We start from the raw sequence: 17,187 nt of genomic DNA on the forward strand, positions 1-17,187 counted from the left end.
AAAAAAGACGACAAATGTGAATTTCAGTTCTCATAACAGGACAAAGATTCATACTTCATTTTTGCTGGCTGTAAAGCAGAAGAAGAGGGGCACCTTGATATTTGAAAAAATAAAATAAAATCCAAGAATGAAGTTTCTACATATAGCCAAATCCTATGACAGATGACTGCTCAATGACTACTACTTAAGTCAGACTTGCCAACTAATTTAATCACAGCAATTATCCACTCATTATTCTAGTTAGACTGCTTGACCTTATTTGCCTGATCCAAAAACTGATTACAGTTCCTGGGATTATCAAGTCTGCTGCAGTCCATGCTCCCTCCCCCATTCCAGAGGGTCTAGACTACCTAAGCACAGACTCATATTCTCGGAAAAGCCAAGGTCTTAAGGTAAGATGTCAGAATTTATAGACATGACTAAGTCTCTAAACCCCTACTGACCTCGTATTAGGTGCCAAGCCTCTTGGTGCCATTGAACACAGACAAGGGATTGCCATAATGCTCACATTCAGGAAGTGACCCTGAATTTTGTGCCATTGATCCTTGCTACCTAAATATAACAGAGTAATTCTATATTACTCCACTTTAACCAGCCACAGTTTGCTTTTAAATAATCATAAAAGCAAAAACTCACCCTTTTTTTTAATTTTCTCTTTCTTCTTTCTAAAAGGGTGGAAACATGTAGGTAAAATAACTTAAAGTCATTTTAGCACATTTAAACAACATCTACTTTAGGAAAAAGGTAAGATCTCAGTGGAAGAAAGGACTAACAGAACTGAACAAACCAGTAATACTGAGTGGAAGACTGCCTTGTAAGAAATTCTCTACACTCTATAGGGAACGTTTTACAAAGTATACAAGTTTGCAGTTGTCAAAATAATTTTTTTTTTTAAAAGATTGTTTTACCTGATGATCAAATTTGAACAAAACTAAGAATTTGTACAATTTTATCTTCAAAAGACGCATATTTTTGTAGCTTTGGAATTGTTTGACTCAGTTTTACTTACCTGTCATTCTCATGAGTGTCTTCCCGTGGAATTTGTAGAGGTAGAAATGATAATTCACATTCCTCTGGCCTAAAAAAGTATTGATATTTACTATAATGTAAACCAATATTCTGACTGCTAGACAGACTTTTATCCAAGTTAAGATGATTTTAAGGAGATGCTGAATATACAGAATTTAACTTGTAAGAGGGATATACATCACATCTGAGTTAAATCTGTCTGTAATTAAGAAGTCAAGATAGCTGAACGACTGTTGTCTATATTTTTACCACATTAATTATTGCATTTTCCTCAAGAAAATGAGAAATACTAGAAAAATAAAACAGCTCACAGCATACTTGAGATCTGCCAGTGTTTTGATAAAAGCAAAATCCTTCCGCTGATTGGAGGGCATCCAACGGTGTTTTTCAGCCAAAGCTAGAGTCCTTGCACCAAAACCAAACATAGCTGAGAACCCAAACCGCAAAAGCTTGCTTGGAGTACTGAAAGTGCAGACATCTACTGGTTGAATATGTCCTAAAGTTTCAAAGATAAAGATCAGAAGTTACAAATAACTTCTGTATTTCAAACGGAATACAACTTACCATTTCTTTTTCACCTCAGTTAGCTGCAGGAAAAAACTCCAGACTCCCCTCTTTAGGAAGTCAAGTTTTACTAATGGAAACCAGAATCAATCTAGATATAATTAAGACACTATAAAAGTAGTCATTTCAGAGAACAACATTCAGATGCCTCAAAATTTTAAAAAAGTCATGATGAAAATTCAGCTACTTCATCAGGCTGCAAAGGGTCTGACTCGTAATTATGATAAAATTTTCAAGAGTTAGGATCAAAGAAAATGTAATATTGCTACACAAATATTTGCAACCTTTTCAACAAATATTTGTAATGACTGAACATTGTACTAGAGGAGATATGGGAGCTCTTAAATATAGGTTTTAAATGTATTTATGTTTACAGTTATAGAATTTAGACGTCTAATTCTGTTCAAGATAGGGTATATAAATTTTTTCTGTAATAGAACCTGGGTGGTTTCCATTAGATTGAGTGTCTCTGATTAAAAAAGACAGGTTTAGATTTTGCCTGTAAAGGCTTGTGTACTACTGTCTAAGAAATAGAGCAAAGGCTCTTCCACTGCTGACTGCAAGGTCTAGAAAATAGATACTCAAGATGGACCTTCCCCATTATTTTTTATTTTTGCACTAGCAACCTAGTTTTTCCTTTTAGCATAATTATATTTTCACATTCAAAACCTGTTTATTGTGCATACCCAATGGCAAGTGATACAGTTTTTTCTACTAATAAAGCTTTCTTATGGAAACTGCTAGTATTTAAAAGAAATGCCCATGGAGATAAAAAAAGGAATGATACTTTCTCAGAAATATGACAATACTTTCCTGAAAAGTCCAATCCTAACCACTTCCTCAAGCTGAAAGTATTGTATATTTTCCCATTGTCTTCAGCAGGTACATTAAATTGAAATAATCAAGTGATTATGCAACCAATCATTGCATAACAACACACACAGAGTAACACTATTCACACAATGAAGTCTGGTAAAGGTTACTTTTTGCATTAAAAGAACATCAGTAATAGGGCATGAATGCCAAAATCGGACATTATTCCATGGTAGAATTTACTTACCAGAAGATGAGGTCCACAACCTTTGCTACTAAACTATACTCAAAGAATCGTAACCTTTCCAGTACACTATAAATCAGGATAGAATAATTTGGGTTTAGAAGTCTTACAGTATAGTTTACAGTGATATAGCATAATAGTATGCATTTATTAAACCACTGGTTATGGCAAACTTCTAAATGCTGTTTCATTATTTAAAGTCTTATAATGTATGTAAAAATATTTACCCATTACAATGTGCAACGTGGCAGTCACTGCATGCTTAATACCATAGAGAGTGTGGGCCAAAGTATTAGTAGTACCTGTAAAAGCGAACACAAACTATTGTAAAAATAAGAGAGATAAAGAATAGCAAGAAAAAATACATACAACATTTTTTGAATTAAGAAACTGAGACATTTACTGCATTTTCAAAAAAAGAAAGCCTCCCCACAAATTACTTAGGCTTGGTAACAGCAGAAATGCTGACTAGTACAAATTAAAACCATTAAAACTTCCACAGGCCTATAAAATCCTCTCTGCAAATTCATTCATAAGTGCCATAAAAACTAACGGGGAGGGGAGAAAAAAAAAAGCTTCGCAAAATTGCCTTTTTTTTTTTTAAACCATCTCCCTAAAAACCACTTCTTCTATACCTAAATGCTGTACTGAGGAACTGTACTAGAAGGCAGATTATCTAATAAGATATATTTGGAGAATATTTTTAAGTTGGAAAAATAATATGATACCCAGCCAGTGTAAAACTGTACGTTTCCCAGACAAAATTCTACTAGATCTAGTCTAACTACTGTGCCTCTTGCAGGATACATTTTGGATTCTTAGAAGCAATAGCAAATAAAATTAATTATTGCACATCAGCTTTACATACGAGAACACATTAATGACTGAAAAACAGAGAACATAGAATTTGACACATGTCTGAAATTGTTGACTTGCATTCAGTGCATTAAAACTGACCCATCTAACTTGTCTTTGTTATTGCGTGGACATTGGCAGACCTGTCGTACTATATAGAAGAGATTAATTTAATTTGAGACAAGGACATAAGTAGTAAATCAGCTGGTAAATAGAAAAAAAAACTCAAGAACTAGCAATGTGAGCATGGAGTTGGAACAGAAAGTGGAAAACTAGCTATCAGTTTGTAAAAGAAAGAAGCATGTTCTGGAGACCCATGTTTGGTGGTGATTGATATGTCAAGTCACTTTATCTGTGTAAGAAACATGGATATACATGTAAATTTTATCCTTCTGCTTTATTGTATAGGACATTGTGTATTTGCGTATCAGCTGACTTTTAAACAGCAATTTATTTTAAAAATCCTGAACAAGGAACGGTTGTGTCTTTCCTAAATGGATATTGTTTTAACAGATTTTCAAGCTGATTTTGCTCATTGATCACATCTTCTTAGCGAAGCAGCAGGGACATAGGATTCACTTCCGCAAAAATAAAGAACCACGGCCTGCCACCAAGCAGGCAGAATATTGAGCTTCTTCATATCACTGATTAAGGGATGAATAATTCAGTAACAGATTAATTAAAATAACAAAATTTACAAAAGAACAATTTAGAACCTAACATTCCATAAAGGAATGAGTTAGATTTTCAAATCATTTTCTTGTTGCTTGAATTATTTTATATGTTATAGCAGCAATAGACAATTCTGGATGCGAAATTTGCCTTAAGTTTTATGGAAGCATTTAAACTTGTCTTTCAACAGCGAGGGAGAGAAGAGAGGAAAGAAAAAGACTATCATAGAATCATAGAATCATGAAGGTTGGAAAAGACCTCTAAGATCATCGAGTCCAACCATCAACCCAACATCACCATGCCCATTAAACCATGTCCCTAAGCACCTCATCTACATGTCTCTTAAATACTTCCAGGGATGGTGACTCCACCACTTCCCTGGGCAGCCTGTTCCAAGGCCTGACCACTCTTTCAGTAAAGAAGTTTTTCCTAATGTCCAATCTAAACCTCCCTTGGCGCAACTTGAGGCCATTTCCTCTCGTCCTATCGCTCGTTACTTGGCAGAAGAGACCAACCCCCACCTCGCTACAACCTCCTTTCAGGTAGTTGTAGAGCGCGATGAGGTCTCCCCTCAGCCTCCTCTTCTCCAGGCTAAACAACCCCGGTTCCCTCAGCCGCTCCTCATAAGACTTGTGCTCCAGACCCTTCACCAGCTTCGTTGCCCTTCTCTGGACACGCTCCAGCACCTCAATGTCCTTCTTGTAGTGAGGGGCCCAAAACTGAACACAGGATTCAAGGTGCGGCCTCATCAGTGCCGAGTACAGGGGCACGATCACCTCCCTCCTCCTGCTGGCCACACTATTTCTGATACAGGCCAGGATGCCACTGGCCTTCTTGGCCACCTGGGCACACATCAACACATCACATTTCAAACAAGAGGCACTCAATATATAAATAAACACTTTAAAAGCATCATGTACCAGACTGAAAAATCATGTTCATCCCAAAACTCTGCAATCTTTGAAGTCACATTAGTGGTAGAACAAAAATACTAAATTCAGAAAGACTGATGTACATAGTTACAAAGCTCTAAAGGCATCTTGTCATTCTTATTCAGGAGTATATGTTTTGATTTTTTGCAATAATCTCTTAATAAGAATTTGTAAAATAACTGGGAATTGTATCTCAGTATCTCACCTGTTAGGTCCTTAGAGCACCTTAGTCTCTGAAAGTAATTCAGAATACTCAGAACCTCATGGAAAGCCTTCATAACGTCAGAGAGGGGAGTTTTGAGTGAGGCTTTCAGGGTTCCTACTATGTGAAGGAAATAAGTGAGGTACATCTATTAAGATAACAGAGACAAAACATTCTTTGAAGTTTACATCTCCAGTGGTACATGAAAGTAATCAGGTTATGTACAGTTTTATTCTTTGAACAATTAAAAAAAAAATGTAATTTCATTGACATATTTGTCAGAATTTTAGAGGTGACTATACTATCAATTTCTTTCTCCTTTTCCTAAAAAAAATAATGTTTAAATAAACCTAGCAAATTGGGATTATGAAGTACTTTGAAAGAAGAATAAACTGACAACTTCAAAAGCCAAATGGAAGTCTTCGCTTTTTTCACCCAAATGAAAGTCTCTGTAGGTACACTAACAGGAAGTCCAGTTTATTAAGAATATTACAATTTTAATAATTTATATCCAATAACATATCCAACAACTTAACTAAAAGTAATTTGAACTTTCCTTATTGTACAATACACATAAAAAAGAAAAGGCAAAAAGGTAGCTCTAGATACCATTTACTAGGCAAAATAGTGAGTTTTTCAATTCAGTGAAAATAAAATACAGTTCTATAAGGAAAATTCAGGGACAAAAAAATTAAGTTTGACCTAAAAAGCAATTCTTCACAGAATAATACAAGTATATGCCCAACGCTATTTCATGTTTGAATGACTTATGACATTTAACCTCTAGATTCAACTAATTCTGCTTAGCCAGTGAAGCTAGCTAAAGTAACAGCTCAAAAATACTCAAATATTTCCTTCAATAAAATTTTTCCAACTCTTATCAACTTTTGGGAACCTCTCCAAAACAAAGGAAATCACACACAGAGAGAGCAGATCATTACAAGTCATGCAAATCGTGTTTATTTCCTGTAAAGTGACAACAGGGAAGTTGTTATTCTGAAAAAATATTTTTCTTTGTCACTGAAGATTAAGCTAATAAAAGAGCACAAGGTGGAACATACTTCTGAAGATTAGGCTTGGTATGTCTTAAAACTGAGGTTCCTCTTTTAAGTAAGAGTAATTTATCAATACAGATGGCAGCGAGATAACAAATGACCACAGCTGAAGTCAATACCAATATTCATACTGACTTTAATGAGAGTTAAATCTCATTTTTTCTGAACAGGCCAGGCATAAGTAATTGCATCCTTCTCTTAAATCTGTGGAGCTCATTAACATTTGCAGAAGTAAACATCCTTTCATGACTCCTGGGAAAATAAAACAAGTTCTGCCTGTGTTCAAAAACATAAGTAATGCATCCACCCTTCCACAAGTTGAAGATCTAGAACATGTGCAGTTTTGCAGTAGCAAGTACCATCACCTTCTCTAAAAAACTCTGAATACATGCCTAACAGCATTTTTGTCCCAGTAATGACTGAATAATGTGTCTCATTACCTAGGTCCTGTACAAGCAGGATGCCACACACACAAAAAAAGCTTATCAATAGAACCAGAACAATGAAAGTTATCATGCAATAAATATTAGAATATAAGCTTTGCTGATTTAAGTGGTGACTCAATAATAGTGGTTTTAATGCCATTATTCATCCTCCCAAGTCATCTAAGCTTTTATCTCCCCTATGTAAGCTTGGAATATTATTTACCACTAACAAGATGATTCCCCTGAACACTATCATACTACTTCAGAGACGAATAACTTACTTTGATCCTCATCTATGAGCTTGTGCCCCTTACAGATTACTAACAGTCACATTTTTAGATCTCACTCCAGCTACTCAATTTACTGTAAAAAGGTTTCATCCGTACAACTCCAGCATCTCTGTCACCAACATTTTTTAAACAGAAAGAAGATTTTATCAGTCAAAAAATATAATTCTGTTCAAAATCTTAACCCATTTTCCTGACATTACAAACAACTTCCTACCACCTCCTTCGTATGAAATGTGCAAAAGCATTACAGTAAGGACAAAGTATCTGCAGGCCATGTAAAGCATGACTGATGAAGGTACCAAACAGAAATCGTAGAGGAAAAAATTGTCCTTGGAAGTGCAAGCACTTCTGCAGTACAATTAACTTAATTAACCAGACAACATGAATATTCATAAGGCTGTTAATGTCTCCCCCATCCAAACAGATAAATGTGATGTAATGACTTCCTAGTCAAGCATAGCTAAAATTCTGATGAAAACTGCACCAACATTTTGGTTCTTTGCCTGAAATATCACAGAAATTAACAGTCCCTCAGTAATATTTTATTTTTTGAATTAATTGAAAATCATGAATTTATTTAAATGAACCATTTAGGACCAAAAGGTTCCCAGTCATCAGATATAGATTGTCTCTTGTTCTGTAACAACTGGATAGCTTTTTTAATGTCCTTCCAGTTCCCCCTCCCCTTTCTCCCATTCCCCCTCCATACAGTTTCTTAGCAGTAGTTCCCATAGCAACAAACACTCTTGCTAATGACCAGCAGTACAACTGCAGGCTTCCCCACATCTCATCCATTTGATTTGGACCAGAATAAGGCAGCTCAGTAGAGTATTTTAGTAAAAACACACTCCCCTTTGGACCTTTCTCTTCAGGAGGTAAACTGTTTCAAGAGCAGCTTCTTCCCATCAAGTTGGCTGAAACTTCAAAATGCTGTCGTAACTATTTATAATAGAGGCTAAAACCAGATCTTAAGCCACTCAAATAATGCTATCCCATAATACAGTTTCTATTTCTACTCAGCTGGAGAATCCTAATAATTTGGTACAATGGATTTCTGGGGGGAAAAAAAAAAGAAAAAAAAAATTGACCATTGAGTTCCATCTTCTTCATGTACACAAGTATACTTATTCGTTTCCTAATTGACTAGTTTTTACAATATCAATAATATGGAAATAAAATAAGATACAGATTATTTTTAAGAACCTATTAAGGAGTTTCTCACACAATGATTCTATAAATTGTTCTCATCCTCTTTTAACAAAGTCTGTGGCATTCCGTGTAGCAAGCCATACAGCATTCTTTTGGGTTTACAAATCCCTTACAAATCCTTTTTGATCATGATGTATTTGTCTTAAACTGAAGAGAGTAAGCACTGATGATGAGGCACAGTGACCTAAGAACGCACAAACAGCATGGAGTCAAGTGCTGGAGAGATTCCGTCTCAACACCATCAAGATATTCATAGTAACTGAACTGATAAGTGATGGTCCAACTGCTGTACTAAAATTCATTTGCTTGGTGTCTTTGAGATTACTGTATCTTTTACCAATACATTTCCAAGGTTTTTTTAACTCGAAAAAAGCTAGTGTAATCTTGCATTTTTACAAGCAACTAGTCCCTGTCTTAATGCTGTTTTTAGAAGTGCCAAGCAAGTCAGAGCACTTAAAACCTGCTTGCTCAGTTCAGAAGCGACTTGCTCCCTTTTTGTAGAAAACTGAAAACAATTATTTGCTCTTCGCCTGGCTGAAGGAATTTTTTCCTTGCTAGTTAAAAACCTCTGACAAATTACATCAAGTAGTCACATCCACACCAGAAGGTAGCGTCCATGCAAAAGTACCCCTCCTCTTTTAAAGAAAAGTGATTCATATACCAGTCCAGAATCAACCCTGCCTGGTTGAGGGTACTAATTCTAGCTAAGCCTCCCTGCCTGGCCCGAGTTATACTCTGAGAAAGGCAAATACAAAAATTGGGAGGAGAAGTAACACAGACACACCCCAAAACAAACAAACAATTAAAAAAAAAAAACCTACACCACTAGATGCAACTACAAGTTAACAAACGAGCAAGAGGATTTTTCAAGAGAGATACATACATTTTCAGGTCTGTAGAAGTAAAGGAGAGAGAAAGCAGTTTTGTGTGCAAAGTTTTTTTTTTTTTTTTTATAATCCACAAAATGTATTCCTGGGACACCATTTAAAAATAGACCCTAAGCATGAATCCAACTGAGAATCTTGCCAAGAAAACTGCAGAGAGAAGTGAAACAGCATGGCTTGTATTAAGGAAATTCTAGAAAACAAAGTTTTCATTTGGTATCATTTCTGGCAGCAAATAAGGGCAAAATTTGATCTTTGCGTGGATCAGCTGAAAATTATTTTAGTTTTCTTCTTCCCGAGCTTCTTCCTTTAGGCAAAGAGCTCATCTGTGCCATTACTATAAATTATCATAATGATTTAAAATCTAGTCATTTGTAATCAATCTAAATCACTAATTTAGGACATTTATTCAATAGCTCCCTTAAGTAACTGAAGCTTTAGCACCAAGAACTGCCTTTAGTAGCCAAAACTGTAAAATATGCCAGAGGGACATAGAACAGTGACTTACAAAATGTAACAGTACCTTTTAGCCTCACCTGCTGGTATTACTCCAAGAGGAACCGGTGCTCTGACAGGCGTTGGTATATAATCTGTGTCTTTTCCAGCATCTATCTGGGCTTTAAGTAGTAGACCATGAGCAACTTCGCTGACAGATCCGTCTCCACCGACACAAACTACCCTATTACAAAACAAAAATGCTAAACAGTTCAAAATAAACTCTTCCATAGCTGAGCAAACAAGTGGAAGGCAGCTATCACACACCATCTACTTAATGATATTTCAAATAGCTAAAAAACATTCTTTCTTAAGAACACGCTAAAGCTTCACTGTCAGGTCAGTGAATGTTAACTAACAAGATATAAGCATCCTTATTTCTGCTTTCTTCTATCTGAGTAGAAGTAAATATATTTAACAACTTACAAAGTATTTCTTGCCTTATCACACGTTATGCATGTGCATCGATCAGATGGAAGAGTTAAGCATATGCTCAAGTGCCTCAGTGGAAAAGTTCTTTAAATCTTTCAATGCTGACCCACACAAGCATTCCAATGCTATTTAATTGACCTTATAATAACAACTCACCAAATATTACAATAAAATTAAAAATACTTGAAAACAGCTAATTCCACACACTATGCAGGCAGTTGAGGGATTTAGCAAGGTATAAAACCCTAGTGCCAGCAATCCTTTGCATGAAGGTATTTAATCACTGCTTCTGGAGCATGTAATTAAACTCCCACCTGCTGTGGCTATAGAGAGGAATGCATTTGTCTGTAAAAGCTCTGTTATAGCAAACATCTTTTTTTTTTTTGTCTTCCTGTTTTTGTTTATTTAAGTAACTATTAAAATGATTCTCCAAATTAGTAATGTTTGAAAGTTAAATGTTTTTAAGGTAAATACACTTTAATGATAAAAATAGTAATAGTACACTCCAAGCATTTACAATATAAATGTCAGGTTTACTTTAGGAGGCATTTACTTAAAATATCTTTTTTTCATATAGCTACAGGAATGCAGTTGTGAAACTATTTCTAATAATTCAACCAGATAAAACTGGTAAGGTTTTTATAAGAAAATACTCATTATGTTATTAAATATTTAAATTAAATTATCTCAGCTGCTTTAACATTTTTCTTCAGTTCCTATTATTATTTCCTAGCTATTTTTTAATTTCTAAATTTTTAGGTATGTTTCCTTTATCATGCCCACATGGGGGGGGGAGGAGGGCGGAGGGGAAGGAGGGAAGAGTATATAGAAAAAGTTTGGAGCACATTTTCTTCCTGCATGTAATCAGGAGTCATCTCCTGTCTTTTATCTCATTTTTGGTTTAGATTGGTTTATTCCTAGGCTTAAAAGTTTCTGCCACAGCAGCAAAAACAGTTAATCTTTGCAGTCTGATAAATTGTACACCTGGAAGGACTTATGTGGATTGTCTTCTGGCTATTAAAACTTTTGAAAACAGACACATTTTCTTCTGATTTGGGGGGGGCTGTGTTTGTTGTTATTGGAAATAGATGAAGAGTCCAAGGAATAACACAAAAATGCTCCTAACTTTAATTTTTATTAAGTTAGCACTAATCATCAAGAGTTGCCTTTTTGGCTGGAAATAGAGATACTCTCAGGGACCAGGGATTCCAAAGCTAATTAGCAAGAACCTGCTACGCATAAGGAGTAGAAAGTCTTGAGCAAACGGATTTGACTAAGACCTTGAAGGCAGTTTCTTAGAGGAAGAAACATCTGTCTAACCATCAGACACAAGTTTCTTAATCAACTATTCACTAAAGTCTGACTAACTGGGGCTACTCTAAATATCCATAATACCTTAGGCTCCTGATTAGGGAAGAAATACAGGCATGTGTATTGTGTATCTCTGTCACTGTACAAACAAGAAAATGCAGCTGAGATAAAAGCATCACAAATGCACTTTATTTGTCACCAAGGCGGGGGAAAAAAGCACACTGCCAAGTTGGCAAAGTACCTAAATTTCCAGTGTTGGTAAGAAAAAAACAGTGGGTAGCAAAAAAGCTGGAGTATATGAGATACGTGACATATGCCTATGACCTTGCAAAACAGAGTGGGAACTGGAGAAATCAGAGAAAAGAAATTATATATAGAAACAAACAGCTTTGACAAAGAACTAAAACATAGCAGTATCGCTTACAGAAAGCACAGAGATACAAACTTCCAATTTACTACTGCAAATCATATGTTTCAATTTACTTCATGTGCTGTTTAACCATAACTCTCTTAGAGAGAAATTCAAGATCAGAAATTGTATGTTGCTATACTGCTTACCTACTGTAATGAATAAAAAACTGCTGTGTCTTGCCCTCTATCCATTTTTACTTGAATTAGCTTTCAGTCAATCTGAAATAGGCAACACTTGAAAAGCATGAGCTAAGTTAGAGCAGCAGACTAATGCATGCAGGCATGGCCTTCAGTCCACAACCAACTCGCCTCCAGTCGCTTCTGAGCTTGGGCAAGGCAGATCAGGTCTACATGAACTCTGCCATATAGAAATAGCACAAAAATTACCTTACCTCTTTACCACCACATACAGTGCCTTCCACATCTAAAGGGAGGTACAGAAGTGCTGTTCTATTTTCTAAACAGGGAAGTAAGTGACAGATAAAGTATCTGACTTGAACAAAACGGGACAGGAAGCCAGGGCAAAACAGGAAAGAACTGAAGCCTGCCAAGTCACAAGCAATGCTGCTGAAGAGACAAGTAAAACTTCTCATGACTTAATGGAAATAGTGAAAAGACATTACGTCAGGTGGCTGCTAGAATTGCTAAAAGCATAATTTTTCATCAGTAGGAAAATTTCATTGTTGTGGAGTTAATTTTCAATTCAAACCAGATCCCACACATTTTCTGGTTAATTTTCAATAAATGAAAATTGTCATTAAAATTTTATTTTTCAAGACTGAGGTGGTTTTGGAGGCCTATAAGATTTTTATATCTATGGCAAAAATTCTTAGGCTAGACAGCAACAGGGAAGTCACAAAGGATTTCACAGGAACATAATCAAAAGTATGCCATAAGCCTTTGAACAATTTGAAAAAGAAAATCCCAATTTCAAATATTCTCTTCCTGTTCTTAAGAACAACCCTAAAGATAATGGAGAAGAGAGAGATTAGTGATGTTTTGTAGCTTTCTTTTTTAAAGTATCAGACCTCTAGTGTAATATGAATTCTGACTTCAGCCTATCAGTCTCTAGTTAGCTATTTAATAGGATATTTTTCTGTATTGTGCTTTATTGAATGAGTACATAGATGGAGGCCAGGCTATCTGAGAAGTTTTTTTTCAAACACTTCATTTTTGCTCATAAACTCTGATAATAAAAGCTACTTAATTTCCACATGAGAAAAAAACCCAACACATAAACAGCTAACTTAGAAAGGACAGGGATCTTTTCACCTCAGAAATTCTTGCATCATATTGACTTAAGGGTTATTTTATTCCAGCTTCTTCTGTTCCTCTTTCCCCTTAGTTCCGGCTACTGGAGAGAAGTCCTACAGGATAAGTACTCCAGTAACTCTACCCAATGACCAAAGAGGAAACAACTCAAATATGACTCAGAGTAGAAGGGGTTTGTGCAAGAAGATACAACCCAGGCTTTTTCTTCTCTGTCTTCATATCTGCTTCCAAGGACAAACTGGTTCCCCAGCTAGCACCCTAAAAGGCATGTCTTAATTGGAAAGAAATTATCCTCAGAATCTGGAATACATACATATACTTTCAGATATATTTTCTTACCTAACTGTGAGTTTCTAGAACTAATAGGAATTGATTAGACTATAAGACACTACTTAAGCCTTCTTGTATAGCTCACTGCATATTCCAATAAGAGTTGTGAGAATGGTGTAAGACTTCCACAGTATGCAAAACTATTCTTATATATTGTTGAATCTTGTTATTGAATGATTAATGTAAAAACACCAAAGATTTCAGGATTAATCCACATAGCAAGGTCTTTAAAAATAAATGAACACACATTTTCACTCTTGACTTCAAATAAGTTTGAATGATTTTTTTTTTTAATGGAAAAAACATTCCAGTTACTTCTAGATAAAGTGTTTTCCTTAAGAACCATTTGAATGGATAGAGTGAAATGCAAGGCACTTGTGTCATTCTTGCAAATACAGAGACTGAAGCTTTCACGAAGCATATTTAAGAAAGCTTTGTGTTTATTTACCATCATTTATGAATCTAAAATACATGCCTATTGTCAGTAAGTAATAAAAAACAAAGCATCTAATGAGAACTGATTTTCTCAGGCTTAATGTATATGTGAAACAGAGTAACTCATGAAATACCTATTAGCATAGGTTTGGATGGAATACAAATAAAAACTAATGTGATGAGGTTTACTAACATCCATCGTCACTAACCAACTTACCCATCAAACGCTTGGAGTTCACATTCTTTAAGTACTGAGAGAGCATGTCCTTCATATTCAGTTACTGTGGAAAATAACTTTGTTTAATTATCAGAAGATTAGATAATTTAAAAGTTTTTTTTATTATTTTTGCCCTTCTAACATAAGGAACACACGGTAATTCAGTTCAGATATTATTTTTTTTTTTTAAATCATTAAATGCATTAAAAGTATGAGAAGGTGTGTTTTACAGTTATGCTAGCTAAAAGGCAAGACACATTAAAACTCAGCTGCCATCAAACACATGGCTATTCAGTGCATTTAAATTCAGAGAATTAGAGAAGATATTTGTTGCATCAAAATACAAGTTTTAGCATTGACACAGTTGGTAAACTTCAGAAAAATGTAAGCATATCCTCAGTTAAGACTGAATTATTTCAGTATCAATCAAATTTAATTGCCTTTGTGTTAGGATATGCAAATTGCTAAATCAAAAATATGAGGAGTTAAACACAGAAGTATGAAATCAAGCCAAATACCAGTGACAACAGAATATAACACACAGAGGAAGGTGGCACAAGAATACACCAGAGTTCATAGCCTCTGGAGGAAATGAATCTGTCACTCTACATTGATGTCTCTGTGCTTGCTGATACCCTATATAGTACTGTAAATGCCAGTGAAGACAGGATAAACTGGCATACTACAGATGGCACAAAGCATCATAACTACATTTAGCATTTCCTAGGCCAGCTTTGCCAGAAGAGACAGCCCAGCTGCAGCCACCCATCAAAGATTTTTGCTGACTGACATGACACTTGCAGATGGATTTTTTGTGTAAGAATGTGCATCATTATATGCAAAATTACATTAATCTTTCATGCTTGTCTGTCCCTGGTGCTAGCATAGTTCAAGGCTTTTCTCCAGTGTTTCTAAACACTGTTAAAATTATTAGTCTTGGTGTCTAAAACAATCATTCCGTATCTGTACCTGTTATAACAGTATTTCTACAGACTATTCAAATTCTGCTTACAAGAACTGAAACCACCTCTGTCTCTCTCTCTCTCTATATACACACACATACTCAAGAATGCATGTATATATAGTAAGTGTATATATTTAACTATTTTTTTTAAAGAAATCAAAATAAAAGTGATAAAATATTTACACTTCACACTAAAACAATTTTATATCAGCATATAACTTCAAAATCTCCCAACCAGTATTAGCAAAGTTCTAGTGCTTGGTGTTTTGGAAATTCTTTATTAAAAACTAGAGTTATTTTGATTGTATCAATGGCAGAGAATTATCATTTTGCTACAGAAATACCTATCACTATAATAGCTTTCAGGAATTATTTACAGAATTTACTTTCGTGCAGGACCTCTTCTGGAAGATCAAAGCACAATATTTAAGCTATCGTACTCAGTTTTGCTTTTACCGATGGGAACCGTCCTTTTATCATTATCTGTAGGTCGTGAAAAAAGTGACCAATAAAACTGTGCATCATGCAAAAATGCAGAAACATTCAAATATCTTACCACTGCTTAACTGTGAAAGAAACTCTTTCCATAAAAACATACTGTTGGTTACCAGGTTACATGCCTTTTTAAATGAACATGATGACATTTAGAAAGTTATGAGTACAGTCAAATTAAAATGGTATGGTAAATAAGATTTTATTTTGTAAAAGAAAACACACTCAGTGGTTTCCTAATATAATGTATGTAAGTTACGTTTACTATTACAAAATTAATTCACTCAAAGAAAAAGGACATGGAAATAAAGAGGACTCATGTCTACAGAGAAATCAATAAAGGCAGTAAAAATGATTAGTGTTAGCCAGATAGACTCCATCCTCTTTGCATCTAATAGTTTAAGTTTGGAAATTATATAGGATGACTACTGGAAGGTTTAACACTGGGGATAATTCCAAGAAATTTAAAATTTGATGAGAGAATGACAGAGGTACAGAGCATCTATTTTGAAACACTGTGATGAAAAGGTAACGAAAAACTGAAGTTTCCAGGAAAACTTCATGAGAACATATAGAAAATCAATCAAGTAGAAAAAAAATGAAAAAATCCAACACAGACATAAAAAGACCATGTCTAAAAAGTTTTCTGCAGGCTTGACAACCTCCAGAGGGACATGTAAAAGTCATTCTGATAGCTGGAAAAAAGCTAGATGTTTGACTATTTGGTCTTGTCCCAATTCAGGGGAAAAAAAAAAACCAAAGCCAAACACAAAACTAAAAAAAAAAAAACCACAAAATAAACTTTGGCAAGAGGAAGAAGGAGGTTCTTTCACCATTTGAGAAGGATTCAGATTACATATTTGGCACAAATATTAGCACAAAAATATTATTTAATGCTTTTTGCAACCATTTCTAATGCATAATTGAAAAAGTTTTCCTTTTTCAAGGACATTTTGTTCCCAACTTGTAAATTCCAGTATGCATTAAGTTTCAAGTAATAGCATTCTGAAAGAAGGGTACTGACAGCGTACCTCGTTTGAAGAGTCACACATACTCCAACACATTGTAACACCCTATCTCATATAGCCAACAAGAAACTAAGGGTTCAGCCCCTACATATAGAAAAAGCACCATATAATTAATTCAACACTTCAAAATGTGGGACACTTCCATATGACACATATCAATACTGGCACTCATGTCACAGACTAATGTCGATAGGATTAAAACTGCTAATGATAACAATAGATTATCTGGTGTTGACACTGGATGAAAAAATATATTTATGTTGTTTACTGTATAGTAAGTTTAAACCAATGTTATTTGTCCAATTCTTAATCACTCTCTTTTCCTTTGTGATTCTGCCCTAAAAATGGGGGTGTGGGGAAGGCTGTTGTTTTTGCCTAAATATCCAGCTTGTAATTGTGCATAAACGGAAAAAGAAGAGTCAAAACTAGGAAGAGAAGGAAGACAAACTAGGAGTCTGTTGGGTTTACCTTTATTTGTTTTTCTTCAGTATGTGTAAGATTTTGCATGATACTAACGTATTTCTAAAATACTAGCTCCAGTTATCACTATTTGCCAGTACTCATAGGTATCCCAAATGTGGGGCGAGCTTTTGTTGAACTGGGGCCAGTCTTGTTCAATATCTTTA

The 17,187-nt window shown here is 35.1% G+C and overlaps 1 protein-coding gene across 1 annotated transcript; it reads right to left on the reverse strand.

Annotated features, from left to right (window-relative positions):
• Positions 1 to 443: 443 nt before the first annotated feature.
• Positions 444 to 14,141, reverse strand: LOC104074446 (ceramide kinase-like protein; the record flags this gene model as incomplete). Its single annotated transcript, XM_009574559.1, has 7 exons — positions 444 to 552; positions 637 to 665; positions 1,010 to 1,078; positions 1,348 to 1,525; positions 2,878 to 2,952; positions 9,711 to 9,853; positions 14,078 to 14,141. Coding segments are annotated over 7 exons (667 nt in total), but the record flags the coding sequence as incomplete, so codon positions are not given.
• Positions 14,142 to 17,187: the final 3,046 nt, after the last annotated feature.

Source organism: Fulmarus glacialis, unplaced genomic scaffold, assembly GCF_000690835.1.
Source record: "Fulmarus glacialis isolate BGI_N327 unplaced genomic scaffold, ASM69083v1 scaffold46953, whole genome shotgun sequence".
In the NCBI taxonomy this organism is placed as follows: Eukaryota; Metazoa; Chordata; class Aves; order Procellariiformes; family Procellariidae; genus Fulmarus; species Fulmarus glacialis.